This window comes from Trypanosoma rangeli (genome assembly GCF_003719475.1).
Source record: "Trypanosoma rangeli strain AM80 chromosome Unknown Tra_15.4_contig_00129, whole genome shotgun sequence".
Classification (NCBI taxonomy): domain Eukaryota; phylum Euglenozoa; class Kinetoplastea; order Trypanosomatida; family Trypanosomatidae; genus Trypanosoma; species Trypanosoma rangeli.
The window spans coordinates 14,163-35,970 of NW_021705874.1; the positions used below are offsets into that span (position 1 = coordinate 14,163).

Below are 21,808 nucleotides of genomic sequence, written 5' to 3' on the forward strand. Positions count from 1 at the left end.
CAGAAAAGAGATTTTTGAGGCCAATGATGGATTCTGATGCCCCATTGCCTCTCAAACTCCCCCCTTCTTTACGCCACCATGTGTAAAACAAGAGAAACCCCTAAACACTGATATATATATATATATATATCGTCCCGTTTATTTTATTCTTTCAGCTGTGTGCACGTTCCTATTACTTACTACATGTCAATACATTCTTTCCTATGCTCTCTTTCTCTCTCTGTATTACCGTTTCAGTCCATGTACATGGGAAGGATCGATGAGTTCGTATTACTGACAACAGTACTCTTCTATCAATTCCCTGCCTCCTCTCAACACTACAGATTTCTACCCCTATCCTCCACCCCAAGCTAACACACAGTTATAAATTCAGAAAGAGAAGGAGAGGGATCCTACCAAACAACCTCTCCCCTCTCATCTTCTTAATCCTTCACGAACGGTGCGATAAAAAGCCACTAAATACGCTCCTCCCATGGCAACTCTCTCAGACCCTGCGAAGCAACCTCATTGCGTTGGCTTTCGAGCTTCGTAAAGACATATTCATACACGGCGGTGCACTTATTGACAGGTCCAAAGTGATTTACCACCAACGCAGTAAGAACAATAGTGAGATAGATGTAAGAAAAAACAAAGCAACCACGGCAATGTGTTTTTGGCATGCAGTGAAACAACCACGCCTTGTAAATCATAACACCGTTAGCGAGAGCTACTGCAAGATAGTACCATCCCTCACACAGCATTCCTATCAAAGCGGGGCCCGCAAGTGTCATCCCCGCCATGGCAAAAGACATCAATACGGCATAAAAGGATGCACGCCAAGGACTATAGAAAGCCAACATTTTATAGCCCGCTGCCTGGTAATCCCGACGGCAATGAAAGCTGAGTCCCATGAAATGTGGAATCTGCCAAGCAACAAGCAGGGCACCCAAAAGCCAGGCAGGGCCCGTCACCGTCCCTGTTGCAGCAATTCCACCCATAAGCGGCGGGATTCCACCAACAATGGAGCCTACCCATGTGTTTATAGCAGAAACACGCTTAAGTGGTGTGTACACGACAACATAAAGACACCAATTAAAAAATCCAAGTGATGCCATTGGTGGACTGACAAGGTATAGAATGCCAGATCCTGCCAAGAGTTCCACAGCAGACAGGGTTGAGGCACCTGTACAAGTTATGTAGCCCATAGGCATGGGGCGACGGCAGGTTCGCTTCATCTTCTTGTCATGCTCCTTCTCTATTATTTGATTTGCTGTGTTTGCTGAACAAGATTGCAGAAGCGTCCCAGCCGTTATTGCCGCCACCACCACGGGGTTCGTCCCACCACAGATCACATACCCAGCCACCGTTGTAGCAGTGACAAAAGCAGACAATCTCAACTTCCCCATCTGTGCTACTATTTGTTGTACTGGCAGTGTCCTTACGTATTCCTCGGTCTCCATTGGGCACCGTAGTTGTGGAGCAACCCCCATCACAGGACAAGTGACTGTCCCTGTCCTTGTTGCCAGTGGCTTGGTCTCCACCGTGCCCAACCCCCCAGAAAAGGGACACCATTTCGTCACAGGATTCGACCTGGATTGAAAAGCCACAGCACCAAGACACCTAACGCGCGGCCCCTTAAAAAAGGCTCGTCGTATCATCGTGCGCTCCCTACTACCCTCACTCTAAAGGACACCTATGCCTCAGCGTGCATGCACCCACACAAATAAATAAAGGGCAGATAGCCACAGTGAGGCAAGCACAATACACACACACACACACGCATGGAGGAAATGAATCCAGCAAGAAACTGGATAAAGACACACTAAACAAAAAAAAAAAGGAATGACAAAAGGGTAAAAAGGGTGCGGAAAGGAAATGCATTCAAGCCAAAAAAAAATTGTTTGTTCCTCCCCCCCCCCGCCCCCTCTCGCGTGCGCGCAAAAATTTGAATTTTTTTTTTGTTTCCTTGTTCGTTGGTCGCCTGTCCAATCTCCTTTAGATGTTTCCCCAGCACGCCCGTCCAAAAAATCGACGAACGGATGCTTCTCCGCCCGAGGTGGCGAGAAAAAAAAAATGCATCGAGAGATCCAGGAAGAAGAGAAGATCAAAAAAAGAAAAAAAAAGGTACAGGAAATTCCACACGCAGTTGTATATATTTCACGCTTTCCTTTCTATCCACCACACACTCACACACTCTTCTTATTTGATTGCTTCCCTCCTTCCCTCCCCGCACATTCACCTCATGAACGCATGTTTGCCGACACTGATCAAATCCCTCGCGTCTTCTTCACTTCGTCCTCCACCTCCGCGCCTCCCATTCGGGAGGCGCAAGCGAAGATGAAACTAATACCTACAGTCACACTTACACACGCGCACACAGGCGCATTCCACGTATGTATTCATTCAGTTAATTTTGCTAAGAACCTCCGCAATATCAAATGGGGCAAACGCATGACCATCTGCGGCGTAAAACTTGTTGTTGAACTCCACCCAATGCAGACGAAGAGCATGCAGGAAGGCAGAGAGGGACTCCATGCCCAGCAGCACACCCAGCGTTGCACACATCCACACACAGAAACCAATAAAAACAAATACGCCTGACCCACCGTCCAGACCGACCGTCATAAGAAATGCAAAGTTCCAGAAGACTTCTGAAAGCTGTGAGTGAGCGAGTGAGAGTGCCCAGAGACGCAAGTAGGAAGCCGTATTGGAAACGCACCCCAGAACGTACTCAATCGTGTGGATAACTTGATGAATCATAACCTCGCTAAACTCAAACTCGTCCTCTTCGTCATCCTCTTCGTGCAGGATCAACTTGCGTTTCACCTTCGCATCATGGTGTTTCTTTTCCATTATTGGAATAACACATAGGAGGACAGGTACCATCGCAAATGAGATGAGAAGCAGTATCACTTGAATCACCGCCTGTCCCTTGAACAGAGGAAGAGTCACGGTGCCCGGCTGCAGGAAGAAATTCGTCATAGTCTCCAGTAGAGACGGGGCATCATGTGTGCGATGTTCCCATGAAGTGCACCACTTGATGACAATAAGCAGGCACATGTATCCAAAGGTAAAAGAGAGAAAAACAATTTCGGGGACGAAACGAAACCATACCTGGAGCTTGTCGCCAAAGTAAAGGTGATTCATCAATGAGAGAATAACCCCCACCATCATTTGCACGACACCAATGATAACAGAGCACTTCATTTTGATAGAATTGTAAAACTCCAGTTTGTTCTCGGTCTCCGCCCACGCAGAGTCAACACCGAAAATGACGCTCCTCGCTGGAGTCACATCGACGGGGGAGGAGGGGCGTATGATGCCGTCTGGCCCGTTCGGTGGCAGTGGCGGCCAGCGGTAACCGGAGGCAAATACCTCCACAGAGAAGCCAAACATATCGTTATACAGCAACCCCAGATACACGGCAAAAAGTCCCATGAACAAGAGCAAGTAACGCCCACCAAAGATCATGGCAAAAATTTCATTGAGTGGTTTTCCTTCCCAGCTTTTCTCCATAAAAATAAGAAATGCCGCAAAGATGGTCAAGATAAGGCCATGACCAATGTCGCCGTACATCACACCAAAAAGATACGGAAAAGTAATGATGGTAAAAACGCCTGGATTCACCTCCTTGTAGCGTGCCATGCCGTAGCTGTCCACAATGCCCTGAAAGGAACTCGTTATCTTGTTGGTTCGGAAGTATGTGGGGTGTGTCTCTTTCGTCGGGATCTCCTCCATAATGGTGGGCACCTGAGCCCCACTTAAGTATTCCGCCTCTTTCAATGCAGCCCGTATGTCATCGAGGGAGCGCACCGGGGCCCAACCTTTTGCCACAACTGTCGCACCACTGAACCGCAGCATGTTCATCGTGGAGTACACTGCCTTCTCGACAGCAATTGCGCGGCGCCATTCGTACACGCTGCTATAAATCCCCATCAGCAACTGTCGTTGACGCAGTGCAGATTGCTGAAGTGTGTGTGTAACTGTATCCACCTGATTTTGAAGGGATTCCCGCATGCCTTGCAGCTGTTCCTCGTTCCCTGCGTATGCGTAGAGTGTGGCACCGTTCGCCTCACTAATCCTCCCAAGCGTTCCACGCAACCGGGGCATCGGAAAGTATATACCAAAGACGCACTTATGAATCGGTTGATTTGTCGTAACACTGTAAAATGGGGTCGCAATATCGTCTGTCTGCATCACAGAGTTGCCACGGGTGGTGCGGTAGACAAGCCGCCCCAATATCGCTATGCGTTCTTTGGGAATGACACCCGTAATCAAATTAAGACCCTGTTCTTTTGTGGTAGAGGCACTGAAGTCGCGGTTAAGAACCTCCAGGTGCTCACGTGACCGGTTACGCTCCTCAATGAGGGACTGGTACTGCTCGTTCAATTCCCGCACCTCCGACTCCCGCTCATCCACCTTCTCCTCCAGGGAGAACATCGTCTCCCTCTCTCCCACCTGTCCAGGGACGCCTGCTACGCCTGCTTTCTCAATCTCGTCATGCAAGTAACGCAGTTTACGTTCCATTTCATCGCAGCGGCGCACCTCTTGCACAAAGTCGCGCTGAAATGCGCTCACATCGGTGTTTAGGTCAATGAACTGAAACTCCGCAAGCTGCCCTAGCTTCAACACAGAATCATGCGCGGTTTCTCGCTGCATGGTGAGCTGCAGCATCGTCATGTCCTCCGACCTCCACAGACCGCTGGCGGCTTCACGTGGCATTGTCCGGTAGCGCTCACTCCCTTATCAAAAATGAAAAAAAAAAGATATCTAGAAATAAATTTATACCTTTTTTTTCTCCCACTTTTTCACACTTCAGTGTGTTTGGCAACACTCCCGCTTCTCTGCCTTTTTTTTTATTTTTTCCCACCCCGATTTCTGCTCCGTTTTTTATATCAAAGACAGTCCACAAGTGGAGAGAAGAGAAACAGAGCCACGCAAATCGTCAGCACCACAAAACATAGCCAGAGTGCGGTGTCGCTGCTACAAGCAGATGCACCACAGATCGCCACGCACATATTGACATGGTGGTTTCCTCTTGTTGTTCTGCTTCTGTTTCTGGGGAAAGAATTTGTTGTTGTTATTGTTTTTCCCCCCACATAACGAAGGAAGAAGAAGGAAGTAAAAGCAAGGAACAAAGGGCAGATCTGAATAACTATCTGTGAAGGGCATGAAGCGGCTGTGCCGCGCCGCGCTTCACGGCGCCCTGTGACTTGCCAAGCTGAAGAGTGAACTGTTGACTCCTTTGCAGCTGCACCAACGTCCGACAAACGCCGGCCGGCCTCCTCAGTCGGAGTACCGCGGAATCCGTGCGTAGAGTGTTCATCGTCTTTTTTAGCTCATCTGAGAGGGCAGCGTCATGGCGGTAGCGCGTGGCACATGCCCCCACAGACTCCAGCTGCTCACAGAGCAGCTCTGGTGGAATGAGGGCACGTAGGTACAACTGCGTCGGTCGCAGGAAGAAGCCAACAAACGTGGAGACAGGCAGCGCCAGCTGATGGGGCGGGTCCAGGTGCGGCTGCTGGGTTGTGAGAATGAGCACATCCCCCTTGAGCTCATTCGAGAGGTGGTACATCCATTCCTCGGGGTGGCGCTCGCCCTGGCCCGAGTCCTTCGGGCAGAGTGTCCAGCCGTCGCCGTACAACGCCTCCTCGCTCACGGCATCGCTGCTCACGACACCCTCCGCCGTGAGCGCCACCTCCTGCGTCACCCAGCGTTCGCGCTCAAAGTGGGAGATGCAAACATGCCGCCCAGTCAGCAACATGATCGCACTGTCGCCGTTGGATTCCCCCGTCCCGCCTTCTCGCGTCATATCAAAGTCTTCAGCAGTACAACAACGCGTGGGAAGCGCAAAGAACGAGCGGCGCGCTGCGCATGGCACAGTATAGCGACCAAAGCGCAGCGACACAGGAACGTGACGCTGCAGCTGCAAAAAAGCCGCTAATGACTGCTGAATCACACTGCGGATAACCAAAGGGGCAATGGGACATCGAATAGAGCGGATGGCAGGCGTCAACGCAAGCGAGGTTGTCGTCATCGCGGTGGCATCCAAGTGAAGCGAGACCCATGCATGTTCCATAAAAGGTATGGCGAGAATCTTTGCCGAGTGCACAAGGCGACTAAAATCACTGATCGTTGTAAAGGTTGTAAAGAAAAAGAGACTGCGCAAACTATCCGTTGTGGGATGAGCCGTGAAGTACAACAGCTGCTGCAAGGAGTCCACGACGCACTGGTTCGTGTCACGCGCCGGGGAACGCACCGGGGTGAGCGCCGATAGTATGCGCATTGCATCCGCCATCACATTTGTGTCGCGGGCGGCATCCCAAACAGGCAGAAGGCGACTTCCATTCGCCGCGAACACCTCAACACGTGGCCACTGCTCCCCTCGCACAAACACGGCAGCGCGTGAGAGCGCCAGCATTTCGCCCACTGCCGTGGTAAAAGCGTTCCTCGCCGACTCAAAAAGCTCCAAGTCCGTGTAGCGAAGATCAAAAACAACCGACACCGACGACATCGAGTCAGTCCACGGTCACGCAACACAAACTCCAACCCAGCGGCAGTCGTGAAGGAGTCTGTGTGCCTGTGAAGTGGGGTAAAAAAGGACGAAAAACGAGCACACATACGGATAAGGAACGAAAAAAAAAAAGGTACTTACTCAAGAATTATGCAGGCAATGGAACTGAAATCAACAATAGTAATAATAATGCAACGGAAACGCCTGCCACGTGACGCAGCCACGCCAAAGTGGTAGAGAGGCCAACGCAGGGCGAGTTATACGCTCCAGGAAGTTCCGGGCAGAAAAGCTGGCAACAAGAAATAAAATGGCACGCCTCTCCCCAACCGAGATGATAAACAAACAAAAAAAAAGAAATCAACAACAACAAAAACCAATATATATATATATACGTGAAGCTCCATGGAATCACATCAAAGCTGCACTCCCAGTAAACCTCAGCTGTTTATCCACACCACTCTTGCGCCGCTCGGCCCACTGCTGGTACTCCTTCGAGTGACGGAGATCCGCCATCATCGCATCCTGCATCGCGTTTTCTGCGAGGATAACCTTGTGGAGTGAAGGGGCCACAACATAGACGGAAGGATCTACACGCTCCAAAATCTGCTTCTGCGATGCGATATTTATAGTCTTCAGAAGAGGAAAATACCCCGCTTTAGGCCCCTCCCACTGGCTGGAGACCAGCGTGAAGGTGCCGCCAAGACTGTTCCCGTCCAATAACAGCTCACTGAGGGAGGGGAAGAAAGACCCCTCCGGAGCAGCGCCTTCGACAGAGCCATCGAGAAGATAAAAGGAACGCAACTGGCTGCAGCCAAGGTCTATCATCGTCAGAGCTGCACCAGACCCAACGCGACACGCAAACCCACCCTCCATGTCCAGCGGGACCGTATTTCCACGACAAAGAAGCCGCCGAAGTTTGGGAAACGTGACCAGTAAAAGTGGTGGCAGCTGCAGCAGACGATTATTTGACAGGTTGAGGGACTCAAGCGGGTACACGACTTGCAAACTGTCAGTCCGCTTCTCATTTTTCTTCGACGACGTACAGCCGCCAAGACCGCCAAGCACACATGCACACGTGAGGTCGTTGGAAGAAAGGTCAAGTGTTCGCAGCGTGAACCACATATCGAGACGTAGAACGCTGGACGGCAGCGGCTTAGAGAGTCGGTTCCGGTCGAGCGCCACACCGCGGAGATGAGACAGCCCCGCTAGAGTCTTCACAATTTTCTTCCAGGAGTGGAGATTGCAGCGGCTTAACACCAAAACGCCCGTGGCAGTGGCACCATCGACACGCTCCCTTGACACCTTCCCGCCCATTTTTTTTTTTATCGACCTTTAATTTTTACTCCCTAAAACTACTTTTCCAACGCCTTTTTTTTTTTTTGCGAGACAATTTTTTATATGAATTTGACAAATTGACAAATCGGGGAAAAAAAGTCCTTGCCAAGCCGCAGATCGCCTTGCAGCGGTGCCGGCGTTCAGTGTCTCAGAAAAAAGAAAACTCAAGAGTCAGCAATTGGCCTCTTCGGCCTGTTGTTGGCTTACGGCGCCAACAAACGGGCCTTGAGTGGCACCGTGTTCAGTCGTCCCTGAACAAATGCAGCAGACTTACCACCCAACAGCAGCAGATGCCGACGTGTGGCAACGTGTCCCGCACTGAGGATGCAATGCGATCAGCTCCGGTGCTCATACCCCCGGAACGTGTATCCATCTACTCTACTAGCCTCTCATACCTGTTTGCAAAGTCCATTCGGAACGCCCCCTCTGTGGCATTCCGACCCCACTGCAACCGAGAGGGGTTCTCACCTTCGGTGTTACCGCTAACCCAGGGTGTCTCTAATGGCCCTATTGCGCACGGGTGTGTCACGCCGGGTGGGCGGTGCGACACGTGAAGGCGGCACATGTTACTGCAGAGATCACTCTGCCCCTCAGATCATGTAGCCAGCAGCAGACGCTTCTGACAGCCAATTCAAAAACCAAAACTGAGCCCCGCCACTACAGTGGAGCCTCAATATATGAGGACGGCGTGCCCGGGGTGCAGGAAGCAGCGCGCGCCGTGGCGGCTCCCACGGTATACGCAGAATGCACCTTAGGCGACAACCGCAGTGCCACTGGAAGATCAATATTTCCCTCACCGACGCTGAAAAGCAGAAAGCATGGAAGAGCGTCTCGATGCAACCCGTGCGGAAAGATATATGTTTTGCAGGACGCACTCCACAAGCGCGTGGCCACAGCGCTCAGCCCCATGCTGCCCCCAAACTCCTCCCCACCAAGGGCGCCCGCTCCCACCTTTGTACGGCATGCTGCGCACGGTGCAAAATTCCGCCCGGGATTGTTTATCCACGTCCAACGGCAACACCTTAAAAAACGAAGTAATGATAGCCGCGAAAAGGGCGCAGAGAAATCCATGCCAGAGGTTTCTAGGTCAGATAGATACGGCGCCCGCGCTTTCCCTATACCTTTTGCCGCCGGGCGTATACTCGACGTCCATGCTGGCAGGTTTCACGACAAGGACAGCTCCAGGCACAAAAGCAATGCCGAGGTTTCGCAGCAGCCTCAGTGAGGATGCACCGGAGCACGTCGTGTTCTGTGCGGCTCTTGCGGCTCGGCGAGCCAAATTCGGCTTGGGGAGATTGGAGGTGCCTGAGCTTTACTTTGGTCAGCCATTGGCTCGGTTCCTTTGTGGCCCGTTTGGTCCTCTAGCCCTGATCTGCCCATAGCATGCAACGATGTGGACGGCGGCGCCAGTCCGTTGGAGGCGGGAGCGCCTTTAGTTTGCTGCTTTAATAGTTTATCTTGTTTTGCTTCGGTTCGGAGCCTACACTCCGTCATTGTACAATGTGCCCCAGAAATCGCACATTATGATTTCTCTGTTGTGACCACACCTTGGAGAAGAAAACGGATTCGGCGTGAGCGCTCGGATTCAGTCCCTGCTTCTTAGCATGAAGGTAAAAATTCCACAGATGCAATTTACCCAGAAAATTAATGAGGCTACACGGGAAAATGTAAAATGGCCACGATTAAAGAAGCAAAAATAAATAAATAAGAAATAAACAAGTGCGTAAATGTGTGCGGGTGGAGGGCACATTTATCGCTGAGTTACGCGCAACCCCCACTTATTGCCGCTTGTAGAAAAGTTTACCGATGCCCACAAGGCCCGTGAGCACGGCTTCTAGGTTCCACTATAACCGCACCTGTCTCGTCTTATCTTTCCACAGTCACTTTTTTGGGTAGTAACGCTGACCAAAAAGCGCAGTCCCTACTCGCACCACTGTTGACCTCATTTTTATCGCGTTTTCAAAATCACCAGTCATTCCCATTGAGAGTGCAAGGGAATCGGCAGGTACAGAAAGAGCTGCAGCAACGGCTTCACGTGTGCTCAATAAGCATTCAAAATTTTCAGGACGGCTCGTGTAGTCAGGCATCCCAATGGTCATAAGCCCCGCCAATTTGAGCAGCTTGCATTTCTCCTGTATGTGCTGTGCGAGCTCTACCGCCGGTTTTCCCGGCTCCGTGCCGCTCTTTGACTCCTCACCGCTTGTGTTAACCTGCACGTAAACGTCCAAGGGGCGACCTTCACGATACTTCACACAACCATCTTGCAACTTGTTTGCCAGTTTTGCGCTGTCCACGGTCTGCACGAGACACAGGCCCTCCACTCCCTCAAGAAGCTCCTTCACCTTGTTGCTCTGCAAGTGACCAACGAAGTGCCAGCAGATGTCTTTCGGCAATACACCTGCCTTTTCAACCATCTCCTGAACATAATTCTCCCCAAAGCAGCGCTGCCCACAGTCGTACAGCGCCTGCAGACACGCTGGAGATTTAGTTTTGCTCACAGCAACAAGCGACACCGAACGTCCTCCAGAGGCGGCATGAATACGTTCCATGACTTCCTTATAATTTTCGGCAATGTGTTCGGCTGTGGGTTCACCTGCAACATCGTATCGCGACATGCCAGCCCTGAGAAGCAGCGGAGTAAGTCGAAACAGTGTTCCTTGGTTATTGTTTAGTTTTGTTATTTTGTATTTGGGCTCTTTTTTTCTTTTTCTTTTTTTCTTGCTTGTTTATCCCAAAGAGCGTGGGGTTCAAAAGAAAAAAAAATTTTTTTAACAAATAAAACAAAAAGATGCAAAAGGAAGTGTGCGTGTGCGTGTATGTGTCAATTCACGACACGCGGCGTGCAAGATGAGGCAAGCAATGGAGAAAAGAGGAATAAAAAGAAGTTATGACCCGTAAGGGCAAGGTTCAAGGTCAAAGCACGCGAGCGACACAACTACTCTGTTCGTGGGACTTTAGCGGGAGGTGCGTCGTCTTCGGTGCCGTCTAACCCTTCCGATAAACGCGGCCGCTTTTGCACGGGGTCCCCCGCTTCCTCTGCGGAGATGAATGAGTCCTCGCTGCCCTCCTCGTCCTCCTCGTCAAGGCTGGAGCTGCTCTCATCCGTGTCCGCAACCACAACTTCCTCCCCATCCCGGTCCTTGGAGTCGAGCGCCACAAGTTTTGGAAACAAGGCAAAAAAGTCGTTGAAGCGGGAGGCCTCGGCTACTGCGTTGTCCGCGATGTCGACGGCCTCCACCTCTGGAAACGCCGCCGCCAGTCGCTCAACCTCCGCCCACTCCTTCAAGCAGTTGTTCGCGATAAAAAGCCTCCGCAAACTGGGACAGCACGGGAGGTTCTCGGCGACAGTTACGGCGTTATCGCTCACATCCAGCATACGGAGAGACGGGAAGGAGGCCAGCAAAATAACCTGCAGTGTTTTCAGCTTCGGTTTCATCGACACCAGTGTCAAATGTGTCAGGGCGCTGAAGCATGTCAGGCGTTCTGGTAGTAGCGGCACGTCACTTAACGAAACGCTGGTTACCTCCTCTGGCACTATGCCTTTTGTCTGCTGCTCAATGCGAAACAGCGCCGTTTTCCTGAGAATTTCCATCGCGAAGCCAGCACCCTTCCCGCTTTGCAGCGCACGCTTATAAGGGTAACAAGAGGGGAGAAAGTGTGCATGGCCACAGGAGCAGAGGGATTCGAGGAAACAGATGCGGGCAGATGAAAGGTAATTAGACCAAAGTTCACGCGCACAACCACAGAAGGAATTCCACGTCCTTTTTTTTTTTTTTTCACATCCTCTTGCCTGTGAGCGCCGCCCCCAAATACCGCAAAAAGAATCCAACTGTCTGCTCGCAAGGCTCATACAACAACCAGCCACAAGCGGCAGATACGCCCAAGTTGCGTTGCTTCAAGGGTAAATGGGAGAGAGATATGAATACCGCAGCAACTGCTTTATACAAATATACGATTATAAAAAAGACACCTGGTGATTGTTTTTTTTTTATTATTATTTTTTTTTCCCCCATCCACTGTTTTGCGTGGCACCGCCGGAATTGTCACACCACACCTCTCATTTGTCTGCGCATGCGTGAGTGGTCCTTCCCCACCTAACTTGCATCGTTGCAAATAATGATGGTCAAACCAGAATCGACAGACTGTTGTCCTCAGCACGGTCTCTGTCACTGCCATCGTCCCTTCAAAGGGACAAAACCAATGGATAAACACCATAATCACACATAAATCAATTAAATAGTCGATTTATACATAAATACGCGTACATTTACGCATGTATGCACCACCGTTGACCGCCTTCTTTCATGGACTTACTTCTCACTCACTTACAGCCGTGCCTCACGTATGCATGGCTAAATGCGGCGAAAGGAAAGAGTTATGCGCATTCGCAGTGTTCAAGATGCGTAGGTGCCTCATCCAGACATCTGTGCTGCTTAGCCCGCGCTCCTCTCCCTAATTCCCTTCAAAAAGAAGGGCAACTAGCCCACCCACCCACCTCACCGCAGCAGCAGTTCCTAGCGTACCCCCTCCCACGATCAGTACAGCTCAGTATACTCAAGCTTCTGCAGGTCTTGATACGGCGTGCAAAGCACCAGACTGTTGCGTAGGTGCTGACAATTCATAACATCGACAAGCCAGCCCTTTTCACGGTGGGCGTTAATAATTTCACCGAGGGCTTTCGTTCCATCAAAGTCAACGCGCCTCACAAGTGACATGTCAAGAACAAGACGTTTCTTTGTCTCCTCTGGCAATGACTCACGAAATGCAAGGCTCCTCTCAAATATGATATTTTTTACAGTTGCACTGTTAATAAAGAGAAGTGACTCCTGCGGCTGCACAATGAGGACCCGAAAGACACGCGGTTGGGGTGTTCGTGGCGATGCAAACACCTCGTCCTCCTCTACAAATAGGATCTCGGACAAGGTCGCATCACTGTAGTTCAGCAATACGCTAATCACAATGCCGACAACAAGCCCAATAAAGGTGTCGGTGAGGGTGCAGGCGGCGCACGTAATAATGGTGGAGTAAAGGTTAGCGGTGTCAATCACATGCAGAATGTGAAGGTCGTGAAAGTCCACCAGTTTGTACGCGACAACCATCAAAATGGCTGCCACAGTGGCCATAGGCAGCTCTTTGAAGAGGGGACGCAGCACACTACACAAAAGGGCCACGGCGGCGCTGGACATAATACCGGAGACCCGCGAAAAGGCGCCGGAGTGAACCATCAGCGCCGTCCGGGCCAATGCGGCGGTCGATGGAATTCCCCCAAAGAACGCACTGAACATGTTCGCGAGTGCCAAGCCAAACGTATCACGGGCACTCGAGTAGTTTAAGTACGATTTATCGTTCACATGGTTGTTTGCAATAAGAGAGCTGATGAGGGTCTCCATGAGCCCGACGGTGGCAATACCAAATCCATATAGAACGATTGTCGGATGAAAGTTCTGGTGGCTTATTAGTGTATCAAGGGGTTCGAAAGCGAAAAAATTAAGTGATAAATCCGGATACTTCATGCTTAGCAGGACAAAGGATCCTCGCGGAAGTATCTGTGCGACGAATATCCCAAAGAGTGTAAATATAATCTGCCATGGAATTTTGTTGTAGCGCTTGGACAGAACAAGCAGAGGGATGAAGGTTACAAGAAAGAGCAGCGTGTCTGGGATGCTGATCGTCCCAATGCACCTGTAGTCTTCCTTCAGTTTATCCACAAGTGACTCCTTCTGCATGACGCCCTTTAGCCCCAACGCCGAAGGAATTTGCCCGACGGCAATCACGATCGCCACGGCGCATCCAAAACCGTGCGCCACCCCGGAACTCACATACCGCAGGAGACGATCCGCGCGAAGCAAAAAAAAAGCATCATCCAAAGTCCTGCCTGTAGAGCGAGTGGGGCTAACACGCCCTCGCCGTACAGCACAACCATCGAAGCAAGCAACCCGCTGAGAGCCCCAGTAGGGCCAATAACGTTGAAGTGCGAAGAACCAAAAATAGCGGCAATGACACCCGCCCAGACACAACTCACAATGCCCTGCCCTGGAGTTGCGCCACTTCCGATGGCAAGGGCAATACTTAGCGGTACATTCACAAGAGCCACCGTCAAGCCCGCCTTGGCGTTCGCCATGAAGTCGTAAAACAGTGGTTTGTGCCGTGGCATAAATACCCACTCCAGCCAGGTTCGCTGCGGCTCCAGGTTCTCACCCAACGCCGTCTTTGGCTGCCCAAAGACGTCAACCGGACGAAGAGGACAGTTTATCATGACCCAAAACTATATTTATATATACGTTTCGCAGTGCTTCACTTTACTTTTCGAATTGGCTCTATCTTTTTTAAGTCATCTAGTCACGTTCCAGACAATAAGGCAGGCACGTTTACCCGCCGCGCCAACACAAGAGAGACACGCACGCAGAGTAAACGGAGACAACAAGAACAAATAATAATAATAATAACAACCACAAAGCAACTGCCACCACGCGTCCACAGGCTCAAAGACACCACCACCAACAGGATCAAAAATAAATAAATAAATAATAATAAGATGCATTCACACGTAATATATATATATATATATATGTGTATATATATTTCTTTCTTTCTATTGTTGCTGTTATTGTGTGGGAGTTCTGAAGGAAGCATATATATATATATATATAGTGGCGCACCACCACCACCACCACCACCACCACTGCCACCCCCCTTTCTCGCTTCAAGAGACGCCTATGCTCGGCCACCAGTCACTGTACGTAGGGTCCTCAATACTCGCATAGAAATCATGCGCCTCGACAACGGTGGCCTCAAGCGCGTAGTCGTCGGGGGAGTAATGACGATACTTTTCGCGGTCATCAAGATCAAGCATGCGCACCTCCTCGCGAACAACGACATGCGGCTGCTGATCGGGACGCTTCACGGCAAACTCATGAAAAAGCCGCACCTCCCGTATCCACACACGGTACCCGTCAACGCGGACAAAGTGACGAAAGAGGATAAAAAACGCCGTCGGCATAACACGAATGCGCACGGAACTTGTCACGACACCGTGATCATGAACGTCATCCTCCAATATGTCAAAGTTGTGAAAGAAGAGAATGGGTAGTGTCTTGTCTTTCAGTAGCCCCCAGTTCACTCCAGGCATGGAGGGTTCAAGCGGCTTCAGTGCGCAGCGCCATTCATCCACACCAAAGTAGTTGTTCCGCCACGCCCAGTCAACTTTTGCGTCTACGGTGGCGTACTTTGTATGCTTCCACGAGTCAGCGACAGGAATCTTCAGCTGTGGCAGAGTCGACTGGCTGTAGGCGTCGGTGCGGTAGAAGGACGCCGCCGAGCGCAACACCTCCAGCAACGAAAACGTCACAAAAGGAGCATCCATCCTCTCTGCGGGAGCAATGCGAAGTGTGTTGAAAGCAAGTGGAATTTCTGGAATGGCGCCAATGCCAAGCGCCTTCTCGTAATGCCGAACCTCCTCCTGTGTCAAGATGCGGGAAAACTCCGTCACAGAAAACTCCCATCCACCAACACGGCACGAGAACCGCTGTGGAAGATTCTGCACACCAGTCCTCTCTTCCATCATTGTAAACGTGGTCGCAGGCGATGCGGGTGGTGTATGTGGTGCGGAGGTAATAAAAGCCGCAGCCATTCTCGTGGCCAAAGAGTGCAGTGACGCTGCTTGTTTTGTTGGTTCAGCATCTTCTTCCACATGCGGTCCTACTTTGTCGCCATCCTTCCCTGACAAAAGAGGTGAGGCCACGGTGGTTGCCTGGAGAGATGCCGCATCTGCCAGAAGTGGATTCTTCGCCAAAGTGCGAGTCATGGGAAAGTCTACATGCAGAGATAGGATCGCTGCGATGTTCTTCAGACCCTCAGCGTCCACGTCGTCAAAAATGTCTTGCTGTGTACTAGCTACATTAATAACACCTACCACATGTCCAGCGGCACTTTTGATCGGGACGGCAATCTCCGACTTCGAAAGAGAGTCAACAGGTAAATGTCCTGAAAAGACATGCACGTCAGGCACGATCAGCAGCTCGCCCGTCTGTGCTGCTTTGCCACACACACCGTGTCCCACTTTAATTTCCATGCACGCTGGGCGTCCCTGAAATGGGCCCAATGCAAGCAGCTGCGGTGTTTGAAGCAGGTAGAAACCTAGCCAATTCACCAGAAGCTCCTGCAGCATCGCAGATGGGTTTAAATGCTGATTAAGTTCATAGAAAAGCAAGGCGGCTACGTTGCTCAAAAGAATCATCATATTAAAGTGAGGTGTGAGACTTCGGCAGGGTGCCTCCACAAGGGCTTTCACCCGTGCCCCCAATCGTTGGTACAACTCATGCTTCCGCCCGTATGGGGGCGTGAAGGAACTTTCTTGCGGCCTCATCATGAGAAACCGAGCAGACACGTGAACCTTGGCACCTTTCCCCTTCCCCGTCGTTGCCCGTTGTGGGTGGTGCAACACGCCGACGACACGCGGCAAACGGCAACAACAAAAAAAAAATAATGGTGCGGGGGGAGAGGTAAATGCACAAGGGCGCCCGGACAGCCACCAGAAGAATGCTCCGCAAATACATCATAAAAGTGTCACAAGGCCAAAAAGAAATGTATAAGGGCGGCCAATAAAAAAAAAAAAAAGAACTTGGCTGCTTAATCGGTTTCTGGTCTATCACATCTCTTCAAATAGCGTCATTGGTATATGCAGCGGGTGGCTAAGCAGACGGCCATGCAACTCACGCGGGACAACACCCTCCTGCATGCAGGTGTCACCGTAAAGCCGCTGCAGGTGTGGTAGGGGGCAATGCGCCACCGGAAGCCACAGCATCTGACGGCCGTCCGATGGCACAGCACGAAACGGCACACGAGCCAAGGGAAACAATTCATCACGATACCACCATTCATTCGGCCACGTCCGCTTCGCCTCCTCACGCGCATAGAAGAAGCGCCCTTGCAGCTCCTCCAGAAGAAAGATATCGATAAAATAACCGTACCTCATACACGTGGCAGTACCATCTCGAGACTGTGGTGGTGGGGGTGGTAGGGAACGGCTGTATACTTTGTAACCAAACATAGGCACATACTCCAGTACAAGATCCATTCCCACGTTATCCGTGTTAGGAAAGTCAAATGCGGCCCGAAGCTTCGTCTCATCTGCGGACAAAATACCCAAATCAACGTCATCGTCCCATGGAATAATGCAGCCGTGACGCACAGCGCCAAGCAAAGTACCGCCAACAGCCCAGCACGCCACACCAGCTTGCTCCAGAACACCCAGGACAGCACGCAATAAACCATGCAGCGCAACGCGCATATCAACCGGCACAATGAGGCGTTGTATCAGGCTGCTACTACCCATCGGCTTGCACAAAACACAGACCCCATCAAACCGCGGCGTCACCTCATCAAATGAAGTGATGCTCAGCGACACAAAAATTGCCTCTGGCTTCGAAGCAAAACGACGTTGGGCGAGAAGCAAATAGACGGACTGTGCAGAGGAAACTTCGGGGACATCACTCTTGTCAAGTAGCTCCACTAACTTATTCTCAGCGGTGGTAGGAAGCCAGCGGCGCGGAGCCCCCTGCAGCTCCAGCAAAACGGAATCCAGCAGGCGCCGCACGTCATCATCATGGTTTGTCAGCTCCACCTTTGGTCCGACCGCAGCACCTGCTGAAGAGCTCCAGTGAACAGTCTGCAGCGAGAGGGCACGATACCTCGCCAGGTAAAAGAGGCGCAGCAAGGCACCACAAGACATCAAAGCAAATGACGCAACAATATTCAACAACTAACACCATCTAAACAAGACGCAAAGGCATATACATATATATCGCAGCAATGAGAGTACAAAAACGTCAGAGGTCAAGAAACAGCAACACGGCTCGCCACATCGCAACGCGTTTGCCCTTCACCACGCGCATAGGCAGAGGTCTCTGGATAGAGATTCCCATCATTCTTTCCCCCAATATATTCTCTTGTTTCCACCTCAGCTCATCTGTTGGGTGCGCCGTCTGTCGTGTGATGGCTTTTCCCTCCTCTCGCAGCGCAATAATTGTCCAGCCTTTCGGCATAACTGGGTGGGCGCATCGGGGAACAATTGTGCGGCGGCAGCGTCCTCCCCCACAAAATAATAGTAATAAAGATGAAAATAAAAAATAAAAAATCAAATGTTTTATTTTTCTCTTTAATTGGCGGAGCCCTCGGCCCCCCGTAAACGAAAGAAAAAAAAACATATACCACTCCCGCATGCAATTAACTTTGTCCCGTTTGACTTCCTCCGCATTCATTGTACAAGTGATTCCCCGCATCTCATTTCAGCAGTCTTGTCAAAAATGGCACACAACTTCGCACTCACAGGCATCCGCGCCCCTCATTAGGCCCAACAAAAACCATGCAGTGGCCTCAGGCACACAGCGATTCGGCGGAACTCTTGCAGGCATCCAGATCACTGTACCAGCTGCGGCAGGCCGTGTTTTTCATACGTCTGTAAGAGTGGAGCATGCAGACAAACTGCGCCTTGGACTTATGGGCGGGATTTGGAACAGAGCGTCTTTGCGGTCACTCTCGCAATATGTCTGTGGGTACCCCGACAAAATTGGGAATGACGCATCAGCCCGGCCGAGCCACGCACTGCAGACAGGCGCAACGACGAAAACAGCAAAGAAAAAGCACGCGTTGTGGGTCTTTAGTCTTGGGTTGGCAAGGTTTAAACTTTGGCGTCGCTTAGTCCTCTGCACCCGCGGTGCGGCGCACGTTGGCGGAGAGGAAGCAGGCGCAAAAGAGAAGAATGGAAGGGAGAACGCAAAAAAATACGAAAAAAAAAAGTGTAAAAAATACATAAAGCGCAAATCGGCAAAATTTTTTTTAAAAAAAACCATTGCGACTAGCAGCCGGCGTTACGTGCAGTTGAGGGGTCTTCGTGCGTGTTTGTGTTGCTTCCCACACAATAACCTCTACGCATCCCTTTTTTCTCATTTTTTTTTCTTTTCTTTTCGTTTCGCCTCCCTGTTGAGGTAAAAAAAAAAAAATTAGTCACATTCGAAAAGTGGGTAAAATTTACATGCAATTTCTGCGCCAGCGTGCGGAACTTGTGTGAACGACGCGCCCACCGAAACGCCAGAACATCAGGAAGGGGAGGAGGGGGGGAGAAAAAAAAAATGGGGAGGACGCTCAGGCGTCACGCCGACAGTAACTACGGTTGGTCCTGCCGCCGGTTCTAAAAGACTTGATGACACCTCTTTGGTAGCAGGGGAACGTTCTTGTAGCGCTCGGGCTTTGCGCGCTCTAAGTTTTCCATCTCCTTCTTAATGCGCTCTGCATACTTGGCGTTCAGCTCCTGCTGCTCCGTCATCTGATTCGCAACTGCCTGCCGCTCTGCCTCCTTCTCCGCCGCGCGCCGCTGCATTTGCCCCATAAGGTACTTCTGATCCTCCCGGAGCACCTGGTATCGGCGGGCGCGTTCTTGCGCATCAAGATCGACAGAGTTTGCAAGCTTGCGAAGAAACTCCTCGCGCTCCTTCGCCGCCGAGGCGGCGTCCTCCTCCTCCTGCTTCCGCTTGTCAAGCACCTGTTGCCGACGGATGGTGAGGACGTTGTGCATCAGTCGTTTGCGCCTATCCTCATCCGCCTTCCACCGCGCCTCCCGTTTTGCCCACTCTTTGCTGTTCTCCTCATCCCACAACTTGTCCAGCTCCCCTTCCTCCTGCTTGCGCTTGTTCAGCTGCCGCCGGATATCCTCCAAGTTTGCCCTGGAGGCATCCCAGCGTTCGTGCTTTTGCAGCTGCTTCTGCCGCTCCTCTTCGGCTAGCTCTGCTAGCATGCGGTCCAGCATCTCCTTGTCCTCCTGTTGCAGCTTCGCGTACTCCTGCTGCCGCACCTGCCGCAGCTCCTCATTGAACGCAATCATCTCATTTGCAAGAATCGCGCGGGCCTTACGGGCCTCCACGCGCCGCTGCGCCTCCGCCGCCAGCTCCTCCTCCAAGACGCGATTGAACTCTTCGTCCTCCCGCTGCTTTTCCGCCATCGCCTGTGCTTTACGAGCCTTGTTGCCTTCCACCTGCGCTGCCAGAGCCCTTTTAGTATTTTCCCGACCAAGGTGCAGCATTTCAAGATCGCGCCTCGCCCGTTCATTCATCATTCGTTGTTCTTCAAGCCGTTGCTGGGCAAAGAAGTCATCCTCGTGCTTCTGCTCCTCGCGGCGCCGCTCCGCCAGTGCAAGCTGCTCAAAGCGGGCAGCAGAAACTTGCATCACCCTCAGTCGACTTTCCGCCAGCCGCAAAGAGTCAATCTTATCACGGAACAAACGATCATGCCGCCTCTGCGCGTCAGCACGAAGATCCTCTGAGTGCTGCTCGCGCAGCTCGCGTGCTTTTTTAATCAACCGTTCGCGTCGTTGTTCGTCGGTCTCCGCAAGTTTGTTCAGCATCGCATCGTGGTCGGCACGCTCCTGAAGAAGCATGCCTGCAAGTCGTTTGCGACGGGCCACCAAGGCGTCATCGTGTTGTGCCTGCACATTGTCCAAGTGGCGCATCAGGTCCTTTTGCTCAATAACAGCGTCCCCGCGTACCTCCCAGTTTGCGGCAAGCCGCAGCCGGCAGTCCTCTGCCTGGGCCTTATCAAACAACAGCTGCTCAGCCTTGCGACGTTGCCGCGCCTCAATCAAGGCAAGGGCACTTGGGTTAGGCATTTTAAATATGTTTCTGAGGATGGCTGCCCTGTCAGTTATATATATATATATATATATGTATATATATATATATTGCCCCTCCTAGTGCTATTTCTGTCACTCACTCTCTCTCCTGTTACGCTCCGGGACCCACCGCTGACTCGTGTTTAAAACGTTATAGCGCTTGCTTTGCCGCGAGCTGCCCCGGATCCAACTCGCCTGTGCGTGAGGGCACCGTCCTTGTTGCTTTTCGCCCCTTCACCTTTCAGGTGGTATGTCCGTCGGCCGGGTCTCTCAAGCGGTGTGCTCTTCCCTTCGCTTCCCCTTTTGCTTCTACTGGCACGCATGTGAGGTGAAAGAAGTGGAAAAGGCGAGAGAGAGAAAGAGAGAGAGAGAGATGCAACTACCGCAAATAACATCAATATATGTATATACATATATAATATAAAACACATGCAGCGCAAATCAAGACGCGGTTTGACAAAAAAAAAAAAAAAAACAATGACTCCCAACGGAATAGCGTGGCACCTGCACAGAAAGAAACAGCTTCGAAGAAGCGTAGCGACACACCTTCTAAGTTTCATCCGTCGCCCCCGCCACACACACACACACGGCCTCATGGCGTCGACTCCAGCAGCATACATTTAAGCTCCAGTGCGGCCAACTCAGCCTCCTCCATCGCGGCCTCCGCGACCGCCGCATCATGCCGCTCCTTCAACAAGGACGCACGAATGTCGGAGACGAGGTTGTCATCATCCATGAAGAGCGGCACCGGTGCTGTCTGGATGGGAAACATACCAGGCGGTGCAAACACGGAGCAGTACGGAAAGAGTTCTTCGACGATCTCTGTCGAGCTCTCCTGCTGGATGCGGCGCTGCAAGCGTGCTTGCGTCTCCGCATCTAGCAGAATGTCCAACGACTCAGTCGTGTGTGCGTACTCTCCCGACGGAGGCGAGGGGGAGTGGCAGCTGCAGGTGACAGCGTCGTCAGAAGCGGTGGGCATTCTACCTCATACAGAGCAGGCTGCCAAAAACAACAAAAACAAAAAAGGAAAAGGAAAAGGCGAGTAACGGCATCAGTTGGATCCCAACTGCAAAAAGGTGACCCACCGACACAAACCGGAGACGGAACATTTTGCCATCGCAGAGGATGCCATTTTAAAGTTTGCCCCCCCCCCCCCCCCCCACTGCCAAAGTAACTTTACTATTCATTCTTTTTTTTTTTTCTCTGTGAGTCACGGTGCGGCAAAGGGGCGAAAGCAACACTCTTCCCTCCTCCCTATCCCCCGCGGCTGCATCATTCCACTCACCTTCTTCTCACACACTTTTTAATGCTAAATTGAT

At 51.4% G+C, this 21,808-nt stretch overlaps 13 protein-coding genes and 1 pseudogene across 13 annotated transcripts, besides 18 other annotated features; 1 reads left to right on the forward strand and 13 right to left on the reverse strand.

The window, feature by feature from the left end:
- Positions 1–110: 110 nt before the first annotated feature.
- Positions 111–130: a microsatellite.
- A 325-nt stretch (positions 131–455) lies between these two features.
- On the reverse strand, positions 456–1,637 carry TraAM80_04419 (putative protoheme IX farnesyltransferase; the record flags this gene model as incomplete). The annotated part of the gene is made up of 1 exon (XM_029381347.1): positions 456–1,637. One exon carries the CDS (start codon positions 1,635–1,637, stop codon positions 456–458), a length of 1,182 nt encoding a protein of 393 aa, XP_029238769.1.
- Positions 1,638–1,736: 99 nt separating this feature from the next.
- Positions 1,737–1,761: a microsatellite.
- Positions 1,762–2,071: 310 nt separating this feature from the next.
- Positions 2,072–2,103: a sequence feature (GA-rich).
- Positions 2,104–2,382: 279 nt separating this feature from the next.
- Positions 2,383–4,701, reverse strand: TraAM80_04420 (putative vacuolar proton translocating ATPase subunit A; the record flags this gene model as incomplete). The annotated part of the gene is made up of 1 exon (XM_029381348.1): positions 2,383–4,701. The coding sequence occupies one exon, from the start codon at positions 4,699–4,701 to the stop codon at positions 2,383–2,385; it is 2,319 nt and encodes a 772-aa protein (XP_029238770.1).
- Positions 4,702–5,080: 379 nt separating this feature from the next.
- Positions 5,081–5,120: a sequence feature (GA-rich).
- Positions 5,121–5,134: 14 nt separating this feature from the next.
- Positions 5,135–6,493, reverse strand: TraAM80_04421 (uncharacterized protein; the record flags this gene model as incomplete). Its single annotated transcript, XM_029381349.1, has 1 exon — positions 5,135–6,493. The coding sequence occupies one exon, from the start codon at positions 6,491–6,493 to the stop codon at positions 5,135–5,137; it is 1,359 nt and encodes a 452-aa protein (XP_029238771.1).
- Positions 6,494–6,829: 336 nt separating this feature from the next.
- Positions 6,830–6,870: a sequence feature (A-rich).
- Positions 6,871–6,901: 31 nt separating this feature from the next.
- On the reverse strand, positions 6,902–7,807 carry TraAM80_04422 (leucine richcontaining 57; the record flags this gene model as incomplete). The annotated part of the gene is made up of 1 exon (XM_029381350.1): positions 6,902–7,807. The coding sequence occupies one exon, from the start codon at positions 7,805–7,807 to the stop codon at positions 6,902–6,904; it is 906 nt and encodes a 301-aa protein (XP_029238772.1).
- Positions 7,808–8,790: 983 nt separating this feature from the next.
- On the forward strand, positions 8,791–9,210 carry TraAM80_04423 (uncharacterized protein; the record flags this gene model as incomplete). The annotated part of the gene is made up of 1 exon (XM_029381351.1): positions 8,791–9,210. One exon carries the CDS (start codon positions 8,791–8,793, stop codon positions 9,208–9,210), a length of 420 nt encoding a protein of 139 aa, XP_029238773.1.
- Positions 9,211–9,708: 498 nt separating this feature from the next.
- On the reverse strand, positions 9,709–10,443 carry TraAM80_04424 (putative alanine racemase; the record flags this gene model as incomplete). Its single annotated transcript, XM_029381352.1, has 1 exon — positions 9,709–10,443. One exon carries the CDS (start codon positions 10,441–10,443, stop codon positions 9,709–9,711), a length of 735 nt encoding a protein of 244 aa, XP_029238774.1.
- A 42-nt stretch (positions 10,444–10,485) lies between these two features.
- Positions 10,486–10,522: a microsatellite.
- Positions 10,523–10,552: a microsatellite.
- Positions 10,553–10,763: 211 nt separating this feature from the next.
- TraAM80_04425 (uncharacterized protein) lies at positions 10,764–11,678 on the reverse strand (the record flags this gene model as incomplete). Its single annotated transcript, XM_029381353.1, has 1 exon — positions 10,764–11,678. The coding sequence occupies one exon, from the start codon at positions 11,676–11,678 to the stop codon at positions 10,764–10,766; it is 915 nt and encodes a 304-aa protein (XP_029238775.1).
- Positions 11,679–11,805: 127 nt separating this feature from the next.
- Positions 11,806–11,834: a microsatellite.
- Positions 11,835–12,363: 529 nt separating this feature from the next.
- Positions 12,364–13,554, reverse strand: TraAM80_04426 (Sulfate transporter; the record flags this gene model as incomplete). Its single annotated transcript, XM_029381354.1, has 1 exon — positions 12,364–13,554. The coding sequence occupies one exon, from the start codon at positions 13,552–13,554 to the stop codon at positions 12,364–12,366; it is 1,191 nt and encodes a 396-aa protein (XP_029238776.1).
- Positions 13,555–13,643: 89 nt separating this feature from the next.
- Positions 13,644–14,084, reverse strand: TraAM80_04427 (Sulfate transporter; the record flags this gene model as incomplete). Its single annotated transcript, XM_029381355.1, has 1 exon — positions 13,644–14,084. One exon carries the CDS (start codon positions 14,082–14,084, stop codon positions 13,644–13,646), a length of 441 nt encoding a protein of 146 aa, XP_029238777.1.
- Positions 14,085–14,245: 161 nt separating this feature from the next.
- Positions 14,246–14,289: a microsatellite.
- An 89-nt stretch (positions 14,290–14,378) lies between these two features.
- Positions 14,379–14,410: a microsatellite.
- Positions 14,411–14,459: 49 nt separating this feature from the next.
- Positions 14,460–14,478: a microsatellite.
- A 6-nt stretch (positions 14,479–14,484) lies between these two features.
- Positions 14,485–14,511: a microsatellite.
- A 20-nt stretch (positions 14,512–14,531) lies between these two features.
- Positions 14,532–16,196, reverse strand: TraAM80_04428 (GAF domain-containing protein; the record flags this gene model as incomplete). Its single annotated transcript, XM_029381356.1, has 1 exon — positions 14,532–16,196. The coding sequence occupies one exon, from the start codon at positions 16,194–16,196 to the stop codon at positions 14,532–14,534; it is 1,665 nt and encodes a 554-aa protein (XP_029238778.1).
- Positions 16,197–16,475: 279 nt separating this feature from the next.
- On the reverse strand, positions 16,476–17,558 carry TraAM80_04429 (fukutin-related protein-like; the record flags this gene model as incomplete). Its single annotated transcript, XM_029381357.1, has 1 exon — positions 16,476–17,558. The coding sequence occupies one exon, from the start codon at positions 17,556–17,558 to the stop codon at positions 16,476–16,478; it is 1,083 nt and encodes a 360-aa protein (XP_029238779.1).
- A 254-nt stretch (positions 17,559–17,812) lies between these two features.
- TraAM80_04430 (hypothetical protein) lies at positions 17,813–18,023 on the reverse strand (annotated as a pseudogene).
- Positions 18,024–18,764: 741 nt separating this feature from the next.
- Positions 18,765–18,793: a microsatellite.
- Positions 18,794–19,016: 223 nt separating this feature from the next.
- Positions 19,017–20,486, reverse strand: TraAM80_04431 (uncharacterized protein; the record flags this gene model as incomplete). Its single annotated transcript, XM_029381358.1, has 1 exon — positions 19,017–20,486. The coding sequence occupies one exon, from the start codon at positions 20,484–20,486 to the stop codon at positions 19,017–19,019; it is 1,470 nt and encodes a 489-aa protein (XP_029238780.1).
- A 36-nt stretch (positions 20,487–20,522) lies between these two features.
- Positions 20,523–20,559: a microsatellite.
- Positions 20,560–20,837: 278 nt separating this feature from the next.
- Positions 20,838–20,863: a microsatellite.
- Positions 20,864–20,886: 23 nt separating this feature from the next.
- Positions 20,887–20,912: a microsatellite.
- A 35-nt stretch (positions 20,913–20,947) lies between these two features.
- Positions 20,948–20,967: a microsatellite.
- Positions 20,968–21,081: 114 nt separating this feature from the next.
- On the reverse strand, positions 21,082–21,468 carry TraAM80_04432 (uncharacterized protein; the record flags this gene model as incomplete). The annotated part of the gene is made up of 1 exon (XM_029381359.1): positions 21,082–21,468. One exon carries the CDS (start codon positions 21,466–21,468, stop codon positions 21,082–21,084), a length of 387 nt encoding a protein of 128 aa, XP_029238781.1.
- Positions 21,469–21,632: 164 nt separating this feature from the next.
- Positions 21,633–21,650: a microsatellite.
- Positions 21,651–21,808: the final 158 nt, after the last annotated feature.